This window comes from Passer domesticus, chromosome 15, assembly GCF_036417665.1.
Source record: "Passer domesticus isolate bPasDom1 chromosome 15, bPasDom1.hap1, whole genome shotgun sequence".
Lineage (NCBI taxonomy): Eukaryota > Metazoa > Chordata > Aves > Passeriformes > Passeridae > Passer > Passer domesticus.
In genome coordinates, this window is record NC_087488.1 from 9,555,971 (window position 1) to 9,569,497 (window position 13,527).

Consider the following 13,527-nt stretch of genomic DNA (forward strand, 5'->3'; position numbering starts at 1 on the left):
ACCTCTTAGAGTCCAGAAACCCCATTGAATAAAGTGAAATTTCCCCAATCAAGGCATAATCTGGGACCATCATGGCAACTGTTCGGAACAGTGCCTGCAAGGAAAAAAGTAAGATACCAACTTTTGACTGTGGAATACTGTAATAAATTGTGCCTGTTTTGTAAGACCAGCATCTCTCCATAAATTCATGAATGCAAAGAATTCATGAATCATCTGAAATCTATGAGACTGCTTTAGAATTCTATTCTCTTCTGATCTTATCAAGAGGTTCAAGAGGTCTGTGCTAAGCACTGCAGTAACAAATGCTCAGAGCCAATTCTAAAGAACTGTTAATAGAGGAAAAAGGAGGTGACATTGATCTCACTTTCATAACAGACAAACCAGCACATGGTGTGGTTAATGCTTTGTAAAAGATCGTGCAAAGAATTGTGGCAATGTCAGAAAAAGAACCAGGACCATACCAGTCTCTCCGTAGTATCTCAGCAACTCGCAAAGTTATAACAAATTTAAATTGGGATTTGGATCATTGGATCATTGTAAACCCAGAGAATTTCCAGTGAGGGAGAGCACAGTTAAAGCTGTTAATTGGTATCAATATGATCAGACTGACACCCTTCTTCTGTGCATTTTGCACAAACCTAACTGCTTACTAAAGCTTGGTGAAAAGCACAGCACTTGGATAGGTTATCAGTTGTTCTAGTTTTGTCTGGCGTAGAGTTAAATTGTTTCACAGTAGCTGGCCTGAGGCTGTGTTTTGGATTTGTGCTGGAAACAGTTTGATAATTCAGGGATGTTTTAGTTATTGCTGAGCAGAGCTCACACAGAGTCAATGCCTTGTCTGCTCCTCACCCCACACACCAGCCAGGAGAATGGGTGCACAAGGAGCTGAGAGGGGACACGGCCAGTACCCCAAGGGATATTCCAGAGCACATGGGGTCATGCTCAGCAGAAGTAGCAAAGGAGAGGATGTTCAGAGTGATGACCTTTTTCTTCCTTAAGCTAAGCAACCATTAGACATCAGCTTATTATTCAATTGATGACTTTTTTATTATTATAGACAAGAAGTCACAAATTCAGTTCAATTTCTACAAGAAAGCAGGATTTCAGACTTACCTTCAGATTATCAGGCAACTCTGCCCGTCCAGCATAGCCAGGATTCATGGTAATAAACACAGCACATGTGGGATTAAGAGAGATCTCTGTCCCTTCAAAGATGAATTTTTTGAGTTGGCGAATTATAGCTTGCTGGATGCTAAGTATTTGCTGAGCAACTACAGATAATACTTCAACCTAATACAGACAGAACAGATTGGAAAACATAAGCCACTTGGAGAACCAATAAAAAATGGTTTTGTTTACATATTTTGATGGCTGTATTTGCATTCCTCCAGGGAAAAATCGCCCTGAGTCTATGTATTAGCTGTCCATTGAAGGAATGCTCTGAAAATTAGTGCCACTATTCTCTACTCGGCTAACAGAGACTGATCAACAGAGGCTTCTAAAAGCCTCCTCAGAGAAATAATGTCTGCCTGAATGTAGGCATCTAAGTTAGTTGGACAGGAACTCCCTCTGGAGGCCTCTAAAAGCACTTTCCCTTCAACTCATACCAGAAAAACTGATTCACTCAATGCCCAAAATTGAGGGTAAATAATAGCTACAGCTACTGATTATTTGAAAGTATCAAGGTAACAGAATATAGGAAAATAAATGCTAATGATTGAATTCACTAGAAAACAAGCTGCAGCTGAAACACGGAAAAATTAAGGAGTTAAAGATACTAATACATACAAAATAGAATTCAATGAAATTTCCACATTTACTAATATGTATTTAAATGGAATTTCATCAAAGTAATGATAAAACTTATCCAAAGTCATTAGTGACCAAATTAAACAAAACCAAAATGACCAGAGTAAGATCAAAGGGAGAATTAGATGTGCCAGTATACACAGCTTGATAATCTAGTCACTCAGATAGTGACACTCAGCTCTAGTCATTACAGGAATCCCTCCACTGGGATTTGTCTGTCTTGTGCTGAACACAGACAAATGCAACTCCACACGTGTAGCTTGACTTCTCAAGGAGAAGACAAGAACATTTCTTTCCCAACAAATGAGTGGCACATACAAAAGAAAAAAATTGTAAAGGAACATTTTTTTTGAGCTAAATTGACCCAGAACACAACACTACTGTAACACAGCACAGGTAGGCATGTGCTTCTAGAGCAGGCAGCAGAGTGACTATTTCTGTGTCACTAATTATCAAAACAAATAACCACAAGTAAAAGCAGAAAATTGACAGCAATTATGCTGTCATGTCTAAATCTAAAACTTCTTGTGTCTTAAATTGAAGCTTTCTAATTTTATTTGCCTGAGTTAAAACATTACCTCAATTCTATTGAACTCATCAAAGCAGGACCATGCCCCAGCTTGTGCCAGCCCCTTAAAGAACTTGCCCATTGCCTTGTAATCGAGGCCATCGGAGCAGTTAAAGACAACACACTACAACAAAAACACACAGAACATTTCTCAGTATTACCACAAAGTCCTCCATAAAAATCTTAGCATGTAAAATGGGAAGGGATTATTGTTGCTAATTTTGCATTAGAAAAACAGGATGTCATATAGACATAGTCCTAAATGTGAGTTTGTTACCAACTATTACCGTGAATAAAGAACAGAATCATTAGGTTGGGAAGAACCTTTAAAATGTTTGAGTCCAATAAATTAATAGCTACAAAATAAGCAGCACTTGCTTAACAATGGAATTTTAATATCTACATATCCAAACATAAACAGTGGAAAGTAAAAAAAGGGAGTTTTGGTACCTGCTTAGCTATTGCTTTTGCTAGATCTTTTGTTGTTTCTGTTTTGCCAGTTCCAGCAGGCCCTTCTGGAGCACCACCAAGGCTTAATTTCAAGGCACCCATTAATGTCCTACATTACCAAGAACACAGGCATTAGAAATAGCAATCTTTAATATCAGGTCATTTCTGAATGGATTAATATATACATTCCTATACATGCTCTCCTGAAAACAATTCACTTGTTTCTCTACTGACTTCACAGCTTGCCCTAAAAACCCAGTATTGTCTCATAGGTGATTCCTAATTGTGGAAGGTCACATTCAGCCACGTGGCCTAAAAGGAATGTCAAGGCTTTTATTACATACATCCTCCTTGTATACCCTCAATTACACAAGCAAATCAACAGTGCCATGAGCAAAATGGTAGAGTCTGCAAAAGCACATATTTCCCTCAAGTGGCACTTGAACTGGCAAGAGCTTGAAGCTGGCTTTATAAATTCAGCCAATCTTTAGAAATGCATGAGAAAGCATAAAGGTTGTTACAAAAACCTGGGAATCACATTGCTTTTCAAGTGAACATTCTACTAAAATGAGATCCCTGTTAATACTGGATCAATCTGATTATTTTACAAAACCGTCATTCAAAGGCTTTGTCTCATGTCCTGAGGGCTCACCAGAAGTGAAATATGAAATGCCTTTGAATATTTTAACCTTGAGGACTGAAGTATTTCCATTACAACTTCTTGCACGCCAGTGGAGGAGCAGGAAGCTAACTGCATTCGAGTATCTGTGAAGGGCTTTTTAATTACCTCATTTATCTTGCAGGCAGGCATACCCAAACTGTGTGCCTTACTTCAGATAAATTAATTGACCAGTGCTACTGTACAATTCTTTGCAGTTCCAATACCATGTGCTTCCAGCTCTTTTCAGAAGCACCTTCTTGGATACAGTAGAGTCTATTACTCTACTGCTGTAGAAGGCTATACACTGAAAATATTTTTACCATATTTGGGCAAAATCTACAAGAAAATGTTAGCTTCTGAGGTTCCTCCTATTATTAACTAGAATAAATGAAAGTAAACACAGATCAATCAGAAAAAAAAAAAAGCATTATTCACAGACAGTATGTCCTCACCTATAACATCTATCTGTCAGAGGGGTTATAACCAGACGTTGTGAATTGCCCAGGTACTCATAACCATATTTCATTTCTGTTGTGATCATTCTCACTATCACATCATTCTCTGCCCAGTAGTATCTCAGCTGAGAAATCCACTGGAAGTCATTCAGGTCTGTGACTTTGTCTTCAACCAATTTTGAGACCACATCACGAGCTGCAGAGTAAGAGACAGATTGTTTCAAAAATCTAGACACTTCTGCTGTGGTAGTTTACTTAAAACAACATTCAAGTAAAGTAACATTTACTTAGAGCTATGTAAGAGCAATTCAACATTTAAAGGCTGGTTTTCATGTTAGAGAGGAATTTGCAATTGTTTTGCAGAGGGAATCAGTTTAATTGTGACTAGATTCCAGTGTCTGTTCCAAGTAGATGGGAGACCCTTGTTCAGTACTGAACAATTCTCATTTGCCCAAAGAGCTGAGCAATAACTCTGTAAAGGCTGATTCAAGTTAGAGAAAGCATTTTAGATGCCTCTCTCCAACAGTTCACCCAGCTACTGACAGCAGCAGTGCCCCAGATGTGCCAGGGCAGCAGCAGCTGCACATCACCGTGCACGTCGATGACAATGAGAGCTCCAAGGGTCAGCCGGGCTCCACTGGACAGCTTTCCTCTCACCAGCTCAACTATGTCCTTGATCTGCATATTGCTCTTCTCCAAGAAATCCTGCCACAGAAACAAGCACAGGCATTAATGGGATATTGTAGCCAGCAGTTCCTAAGCTCCTGTGGGTGCAATTACTGGAGACAGCCCCTCTAACAAAACATATTAATGGTAGTCTGAGCACCACACAAACATTTTAGATTCTCTTTGGTATACTGGCATTTTATTTTAATATGAACACTTCAAAAATATTTGTGGCCTGAGAGAAGGCTTATAAGCAGAAGGCCTGTATTTCTTCCTAATGGAAGTGACAAAACTCTACAGTGGAATAGAAGCAGATATTCTTTGTTTAGCTTCCCCCACACAAGAAAGAAATGGGCATATGGAACCAAGTCCATTAGCAACATGGTTTAGTTGGCTCTGCTTGAAACAGGTGTTGGACTACATGATGTCCAGAGGTCCCTTATATTCTGTGATTCCTTCTCATTTTTCTTCACCTATGGATTATTCAGGGTACTTGCTCTGAAAGTAATAAACATTTTAGTTCTGTCTGGATATATTGAAAAAGATCTTCAACTGGTGTTAAACAATGCAAGCAAGTTAAAGCTAAGAAATTCGGTAAGGATACAGAAACAAAAAGCCATTAATAAAATGTAGTATTTGATGTAAAGTTTATTAATACTTTCCTATTTCCTAACATTTAAAAAGCAGGCCAAACATTCTGTTGACAGAATTAATCTCCAAATAAATCCTCATCCACCCAGCTTAAATAGGATCATTTGAATTAAACAGAAATCATTGAATTAAACAGAAATTATTCCCACCACTTGAGCATTGTTTGAGTACAGCCTCAGGGAAGTGATAGTTAAAACTGCTGTAGTGACAGAGGCACTATGAACACAGAAGGAAAGTTTCTTGCATGAAATAAATTTGGCTGCTGCACCTTCCTCACCAGGAGAGTCAAGCAATAACCAGAGAAGTCATTGGTGACCTTATCCCTCTCTACAACTCCCTGAAAGGAGGTTGGAGCCAGGTGAGGGATGGGCCCCCAGGTAACAAGTGACAGGACAAGGGCACATAGTCTTAAACTGTGCCAGGGGAAGTTTAGATTGAATATTAGGAACAATTTTTTCACAGAAGGAGTGATTACACATTGGAAGGGGCTGCCCAGGGAGGTGGTGAAGTCACTGTCCCTGGAGGTGTTTAAGGAGACTGGACATGGCACTCAGTGCCACAGTCTGGTTGAGAAGCTGCTGTTGGGTCATGGGTTGGACTTGATGGGCTCAGAGGTCTTTTCCAACCTCACTGATTCTGTGATTCTCTGAAATAACTGCACCCACCTGCAAAGAGAGATTTCTGCCTGCATGTTTCTCTGAGGCTTCCCATTTCGAGAAAGGAATTAGAAATAAAAATACATAGTGTTTAACAATGGTCTGTCACTTTTTGTTTGGTACTTTAATTTACACCAGTATCACTTGTAAATGAAGTAATACAATTTCCTTCAGTAGGATTCCTCCTGATACTCCCAGAGTAAATGGGAACAAACCTGTGCTAAGACCCAATGTAAAAGGAAAAACAAAGTAAAGCACTGCATCAGTAAATTGCAAAATGTTGTTGATTGAGGATCTTCTTTGCTATAAAGAGCTTTTAATTAATTAATCAGTTTTCAGCATCTAGAAATAGAAAGTTAGAAGAAAATCTTACTTGTAAAGCTTTTTTCCTTATAGCCTCAGACACTTCTTCTGTCCAGTAAATAGATGAAATACAAATTACTGCCTGTCCAGGCCACTGAAGTACCCACTCCTTCCGAGGAACCTTAAACCAAAAGATCAATTTCAGACACAAGAAGTTGTATAAACACATCAGATTATGGCAATGAGAACAATTACTTTCCTCAAAAGTCTTATGTCTCGTGCTGCAAATAAATGAGAATCAGCATCTAAAACTTTCTTCTTCCTGAAACTTCAGAACTAAAACTTCTGATTGGTACCATTGCACAAGAAGAGCTGGATTCCACTTAGCTTCAAACATGTTTCCTTGTTTAAGAATTTGAGCAACCTATTTGTGTATATTTGTTTGTGAAATCTAACTTATACCATAGTCCAGGAATAATTACCTGGCTATATTCTTTTATGCCATCTTGAAGAACTTGTCTTACACTGGCCAACATCATTTCTTCTACTTGCAGAAGCCATTTTTCTACCATGCCCTTCAAGAAAGAAAACCAGTTAAGAGTCAATGCACATTTCCTGATTGTATCTTTCTTCAATGACAAATTATTTGAAATGTGTTAGGCTTAAATATGCTTTCTCAGATCTGGGTGTTGTATATAAAAGGAATAAAGGTTGAAATGTCCCAAAATATGACAAGTAATACTGTAGTTTACACTGTCTGAAGGCAGGTATATAAAGACAACACAACTAAAGAAACAGCTGGATATGTTTCATATAAGCTTAAACAAAAACACAGATTTCATCATCAGGTAAGCCTGCTCATTTTAATCCAGGGCATGCTTTGTTCCTGCAGGGTTAATATCTGTAACTCACAACATGCCCCACCTTTCACAGGAATTTACTGCTAAACTGGTATGTCTTACTCCTTCTTGTAGGAAATCCTTTTTATTCTAGAATCCCAGTCTGCACTCTCACTTCCTAAACTCCTTTCATGATGTGATCCTAAATGGTTTAAACCTAATTCCCTCAAAAGCATGCACTTTATGCAATGTATTATATATTAATCTAATTTCATATAGTAAAATTAAAAAAACCACTTACATTTGCTCTCACTGGATAGATTTTATCGATGAAAGGAACTATTTCTTTCTCTGAACTGATCATGCCTATGATCTCCAGGTCTTCTGTGAACTCCAGTTTAGCAATTCCTTCAAAACACTTCTTTAAATGTGGTTGTACTCGAAGTGGATCCTTTGTTTCAGACAGTATTTCAAGCAGCTCATCGTTAGACAGGAAAAAGAATCTGCCAGAAAAATACAATTACTTTCCAATCATGAACATTTCCATTAATAATCTACTCATACAATTGTTTTTATTGTTGCTTAAGATACTAGTGTATCAGAGAGGAAATTATTACCTCAAATCCCTTTCCTTAAGCAATTTTTAACATTATGAAACTTATCATATCTGTTTTTTCAGAATTTCAGTGCAAAGGAAGAATAAGGGTTCTCAAACTCAGGGAGGGGAGACCAGATGGCTCCAGCCAGCCATTAAGTGCCCTGTAAAAACCCTGAATCCTGCTCCTCATGATCATGAACAGCTCCCACACATCACACACCTCTAAAGAGGGTGAGGCAGGGACATAATTGCATATCAGCCATGGGAAGGCTCCTTCAAATATGCCCTGTAAGTAGTAATGCCTCTCTAATCCAAGTTTGCATTGTGATAGACAGATTGTGCCTCCCCATCCCCACCTGTTCTGGCATTTCACAACAGAGGAAAATGAGTTGTCTGGAGATGAGAACAGCTTTTCATTTTTTGCTGCATGTGACTGTGTTCCACATATGTTTATAAAATGAGACTTTTAAGTTCAGTAGAAATGGTTTGAAACAGCTTAGAGCTTCTTGTTTCTAACTTAGGCCTGCTTAATTAATTTACCTTGGGAAAAATAATCTTTTCGACTCCAAGTAAGAATTCAGCCCCTTTTGAATGTCCTCTAAGAGAGCATTTGCTTCCTGAAGTCTGTCTAACATCTTGGGTTGTTCAGTTGCTACAAGTACCTTTGTGTCTTTCACCTTTGTAAAAACAAACACATAGCAGAAACTGCTAAAAATTGCAATAAGTTTTACATTGAAATTGTTAGCATCAATCACATATCCTGCAGGAGTCTAAAATGCTGTTATTCTTCTCTATAGTGTGCTTTCATGGTATTAAATACGTTTGCATTATTGGATAGTTTTGCTTTTCTGATTGTCAATTTTACCAACTTGAAATTCATATGCATTAATGAAGGAAATATCAACAAACAAGATCTTTGGCACTTGCTCGTGTGTCTTGAGCTTGCTACATTGTTTTCCATTCACAAATAAGTTCTGTCAGAGACACAGCACACAACAATTATTCCTGTTGTCTCTTTCTGATAACACTCCTCTTCAGAGGGCTCTATTTCAGTACAGCCTCATCATTCTGAGAGTCTGAGCTGTTGGACAGGTCTCAACTCCTACTTAGTTACACTGATTATTTCAACACCTTTACCATACAACCACACACTCCCAGCATTTCTGACACACATCTCAGCTCAAACCACCACTGTCTGGCCTCTTACTCAACTTCCTATTTACAGGAATTGAACACGTTACCAAATTGCACTTGCTATCCCCATTATCTTAACCTGACACATTACTGTGACAGTCCATATTCACTAAATTTTTGAATAACCATGCTGTCACATATTAGACAATAATCCCATTTAAAAAAATCCATTTAGTTGCTCCAAAAGTGTGTACACCCTGTAAGTCTAATGCAAACTCTCACTGTATCCAAAAAAACCTTTGTACCTTGTCAGTGAAGTCGTAACCAGATCCTGAAAGCACAAATTATTCATCTTTCTGCCCAATTCTGACCATTTAGCCATAAGAAAGCTAAAAAATTTAGAATTCATTTTCCTTGAGCTATAATTCACCTTCAACACCCAGCCTTTACAGAAATCTCAATGCAATAATGATGTAATCTACAATTTTACTGCAAAACTAGAATTTGTTGGACTTCATCGATACAAATACCCAACTGCAGAAAAGAAGAGTGTATGTATGTGATATTAATAATCGTGTTAACAGGTGAGCATAAAAATGCACAATTCATGAAATGTTAGCACTTACCACTTCTGTCATAATGTTTTTCCAGTATGAATCCACAATCTTAAACTTTCTGCCCTCTTCAGGCATTTGAGCTATAATGTCTTCTGAACTAAAAATTGGTTCCAAATACAACCATGTTGCCTGACATTTTAACCAGCTATCTAAAATATCTTGCATTAAACACAGCTTATCTTTCCAAGCCTGCAATGAAAACATTTAGTAGTTAAGCAAAATTACAACAAGAAAAAATATGAATATTTTTATATATGTTCTTAGTTAACAACTCTCTAACATCTTTTATCATGTCAAAATACCCTGAAGCACTTGAGGAAAGCTTATTATGAGACATGCAAGCTCAGTCAAACTGGCTTTTCCTTACCAGACATTCAGCTTCTATTGGTTTGATGAAGGGAGAGCCACACACTGTCTGAGTCTTAACAATGTGATCATCCAACAAAAGCTGGATGTCATCCACTGCCGACAGGATGTTGGTGTCCTGTGAACACATCACGTTTTGGTAAGTCAAATGGAGTCACTTTATTTCACCACTCATCCTGCTTCCCCCTACTCCATCATGAGAAGATATCAAATGGGATCTCTTCTGCACACCTCTACTTCAAAGGTCCAGACAGAGATTGTTTTGTTATAGGAAGCTGGTGCCTTCTGACTCAATCTTTTGCACTGTGACTGTTCTTTCTTCTGGGCAAGTTAAAATTCTGCTACTGTCCAACTTTTCATACAATACTGAGGAAGTCCTCAGGCTCACAGATTTATTAGGATAAACGTGAGACCACAAGCTCTCCAGATACTTAAGTCCACATAAAAGGAGTTATAATAAAGGAGACATTGCTCAGCTGTGGGCTAAGATACATCTTTCCATTGGGCCACAATGAATCAGCAGCAACATCCCTCTAATATTTCTCAATTGGTATTCAGAATGAAAGTAATTATTTTCATATATATATATAGATTTAGTGTTTACTTACAGTATCCCTGTACTTGGCCAAACCAAAGCGCACTTCGACCCACTCTGATTTCATTTTCTCTATTGATTTCTCCAAGGAATACTCCTTACTTGCAGCTGCTCCAACAGGTTCTATTCTAAATTGAAATGAAACATACATTTGAAATGTTTTTGTAATATAGCTGAAGAGAAAAAAAAAAAAAGCAGTTGTAGGTAGAGCTGCATTATCAGACTACCTTTCATAATAATTTCTTAATAATATCATAGACTCTTTCTTCAAGGAATATTTTTCCATTTTCAGCTTCACCAAGTTAGAGATATTGACATTAATTGGAAGACAAATACAGACAAAAAATTCTGAATGATAAAATTAAGTGATTTAGGAATACAGCTGGATTTTTATCCCTCTGTGCTACAAGAACAACTGACAGTTCACACCTTGATAAATATAGCTGATTTTACAGCATGTTCTAACAGCACACAAAACCCCAAAAGAACTAATATTTGGTATCTGAACTATGAAATACAATGTCTAAAAAATGAGACTAGATTAAACTTCTTACTCTTCAATAAATTTTGAGAGTCCACAGTCCAATATGTATTTAAGGTTAGTGTTTTTATCCGGTTTGATCTCACATCCTACAATTTTACTAATCTGAAAATAAAGTAAGAAATAAATGTATTATCAACGTGCCTTTTTGCAAAATACTTTCAAACAGCAAACAAATTCCAACAAAGTATTAGTCCAACACCCTAATTTGCTTTTCTACCATAAATTATTAATTTAAAGAAGCTTCTGCCTGTGACGTTACAAATTTCAAAAGTGGATCTATCATGTCAGGATGAAAGATAGTGGACTGACAGTTTCTATGGAAGAATATTTCCACAGCTAAAGCAGAGTTTAAAGTACCTGCTCCCAGTGTCTCTCCTTCATTCCACGATTGCAGGCAACGGACAGGACAGGAAGATGCTGTTTAAATTTATCAAGCTTGAATTTCATGGATTCTGCCATGCGCCTGGGCACAGGCACATCTGGGAAGCTCTTACAGAGCTTGTACATGGTCCTCCACATATTTCCAACCTCTTCACTAACTTCGTCAGCATTCAGTTGCAGAAGAGGTCCTGAATACAGCAGCATAAAAAAAGCACAGCAAGCACTTCAGCACCAGGAGATTTCCCAGGGTGGTTTAATTACAGCGATTTTTCATCATTGTCCTCTAACTGGAAATCAACTGTGTTACAAAAAATTATCTTAATGCAAAATCCAAGTCAGTAACTCTATTTCACACTGCTTAACAGCATTTATTCCTTAAAATTATTTTCTCATGACTAATCAACCCTCTCAGCTTCTACTTAACAACTGCAAATAACATGTTTCTTCAAATGAACATCAAAGCCTCACCATTCATCCATTCCTCAGATTTGGTATGGAAAGCATATGCCGTTACCCAAAGCTGCTCAAAAGGTTCTTTGGTTGTAACTATAGACTGCAAGAGAGGAAATTGACTCTTCTCCTGCCCAAGCAAATCTTCTTCATAATTAATACTCTTAAGGGGGAAAAAGAAAAGTGTGTTATTCCCATCAAAAATTCCTATTGTTGTTTAAACTTCTGAACAGACAATACTGTACACAATTATTTGACATGTCTTAAAGCCAGACAGAGCTGTTGAAGGAGGCCTGTGGATTTTAGGTGCATAAAGGAACGGTGTTCTTGAAAATTCCCCTGGTTCTTTCACAGAATCATAGAGGTCTTTTCCAACCTAAACCATTCTAAGATCAAGTGCAATGGTTAGCCCAGCATTTGTGGGTATCTTTTACTACTCAAACAAAATTAAAAATCCAAATCCATTTTAGAATAAGATAATGTACCATGGAATACAGTGAAAACAAGGCTCAAAAATTTCCAATCCACAGTGAAATGTAATTGTAAGTCCCTCAGTTAGAGAGGCTTGTAGGATTTTTTTTAAACTTGTGAATAGGTTTTCTTCTTTTACAGAATTATCTGGGAGCTCCCACCAAAACAGCTGTTAATTTCTGTATTTATTCATGGTAAGACATTGTCTTCATCCAAAAGAATTTACAGTAAAATTCAATGTGCAAAGATTTAGGTTTTTTAAAAGTATTATCTTCTTCCTTTTACAGATAGGGAGGTGAAGCACAGAGAAATACTGTCTGAAATGTGGACACTGAATTCAGATTGAGTCCTGAGTCTGAGCTTTTATAACGCTAACAAGCCTTTCATAAAACTTGTAATCATTCAATATGAGCTGCAGGCAGAAAAAACATAAAGATCCATATTCCAAGATAATATTTAAATTCATGTATTGACTCAGCTAATTGGCATGTCATTTAAACATTGTGTGGATACACCTCTCATTGCAATCATGTATTAAGAAACCTGGGCTTAATTAGTTGTTCTGATCTACCTATAACAGCATATCTGTGCTGTAAACTCACACTAATTAAATATACTAGATGCATTTAGATCAGATTGATAGTGTTGATGTGTAGTTTATTTAAATTCTAAACTCAATTAATTGGTTCAATTATTCTTTTGAGTGGGACTTAATTAAAACCTTGACCTTTATGGATCCATATATGGAGAAATCTCATTCTCTCACTGATTTAGAAGATTAATTAAGCCTCACAATGCCTGTGAGATCTCTCAAAGACAGCCCTCCTAATTTCCCAGCAGAGTCACAGCTGAGACAAACTGTTCAACTTAGGATGATACAGTAAATTGGATAGAGAACCTTGAATAGAATCTAGAAATCTTGGTCTTCAGTTTGTTTTTTAGCATTTGAAATTCCTGTTATGTGTTAAAATGCATATTTAATGCCTATCAGCGTTAAATGGAAATTATACAAACAGTTGAAAAACATTTGGGTTTAATTAGAGAACAAGCACAGGGACTGAAAACATAGTTCCAGTGCACAAACTAAGATTCAGGAAAATTGCCAGCTCCCTTACATTCTGCCTCTGCCAACTCTGTCAGAAGAATTGTTTTCTCTCGATAGCATCTCGGTACTACTGACTGCTTGGAAACACTGAAACTCATTATTTCAATTTTAAAAACTCTCTGAAGTATTTTTTCCCAAAATTTGCTCTTCAACTCAGCAGTTGGGACAAATCAGCATACAGGCACATGAAGATATTTGCCACATCTTG

General features: G+C 37.3%; 1 protein-coding gene across 2 annotated transcripts in view; it reads right to left on the reverse strand.

Annotated features, from left to right (window-relative positions):
• DNAH3 (dynein axonemal heavy chain 3) overlaps nt 1-13,527 on the reverse strand; it is a 62,075-nt gene that overhangs the window by 32,382 nt on the left and 16,166 nt on the right. For both annotated transcript variants that reach the window (XM_064390022.1, XM_064390023.1), the window contains exons 18-33: nt 11,762-11,906; nt 11,270-11,481; nt 10,923-11,014; nt 10,382-10,496; nt 9,775-9,891; nt 9,417-9,596; nt 8,197-8,333; nt 7,360-7,561; nt 6,702-6,794; nt 6,290-6,400; nt 4,534-4,648; nt 3,941-4,139; nt 2,828-2,936; nt 2,388-2,501; nt 1,114-1,290; nt 3-94 (exon numbers count right to left, since the gene is read on the reverse strand). In XM_064390022.1, coding sequence (XP_064246092.1) covers nt 3-94; nt 1,114-1,290; nt 2,388-2,501; nt 2,828-2,936; nt 3,941-4,139; nt 4,534-4,648; nt 6,290-6,400; nt 6,702-6,794; nt 7,360-7,561; nt 8,197-8,333; nt 9,417-9,596; nt 9,775-9,891; nt 10,382-10,496; nt 10,923-11,014; nt 11,270-11,481; nt 11,762-11,906 — 2,210 coding nt within the window. The remainder of the gene's footprint in view (nt 1-2; nt 95-1,113; nt 1,291-2,387; nt 2,502-2,827; nt 2,937-3,940; nt 4,140-4,533; nt 4,649-6,289; nt 6,401-6,701; nt 6,795-7,359; nt 7,562-8,196; nt 8,334-9,416; nt 9,597-9,774; nt 9,892-10,381; nt 10,497-10,922; nt 11,015-11,269; nt 11,482-11,761; nt 11,907-13,527) is intronic.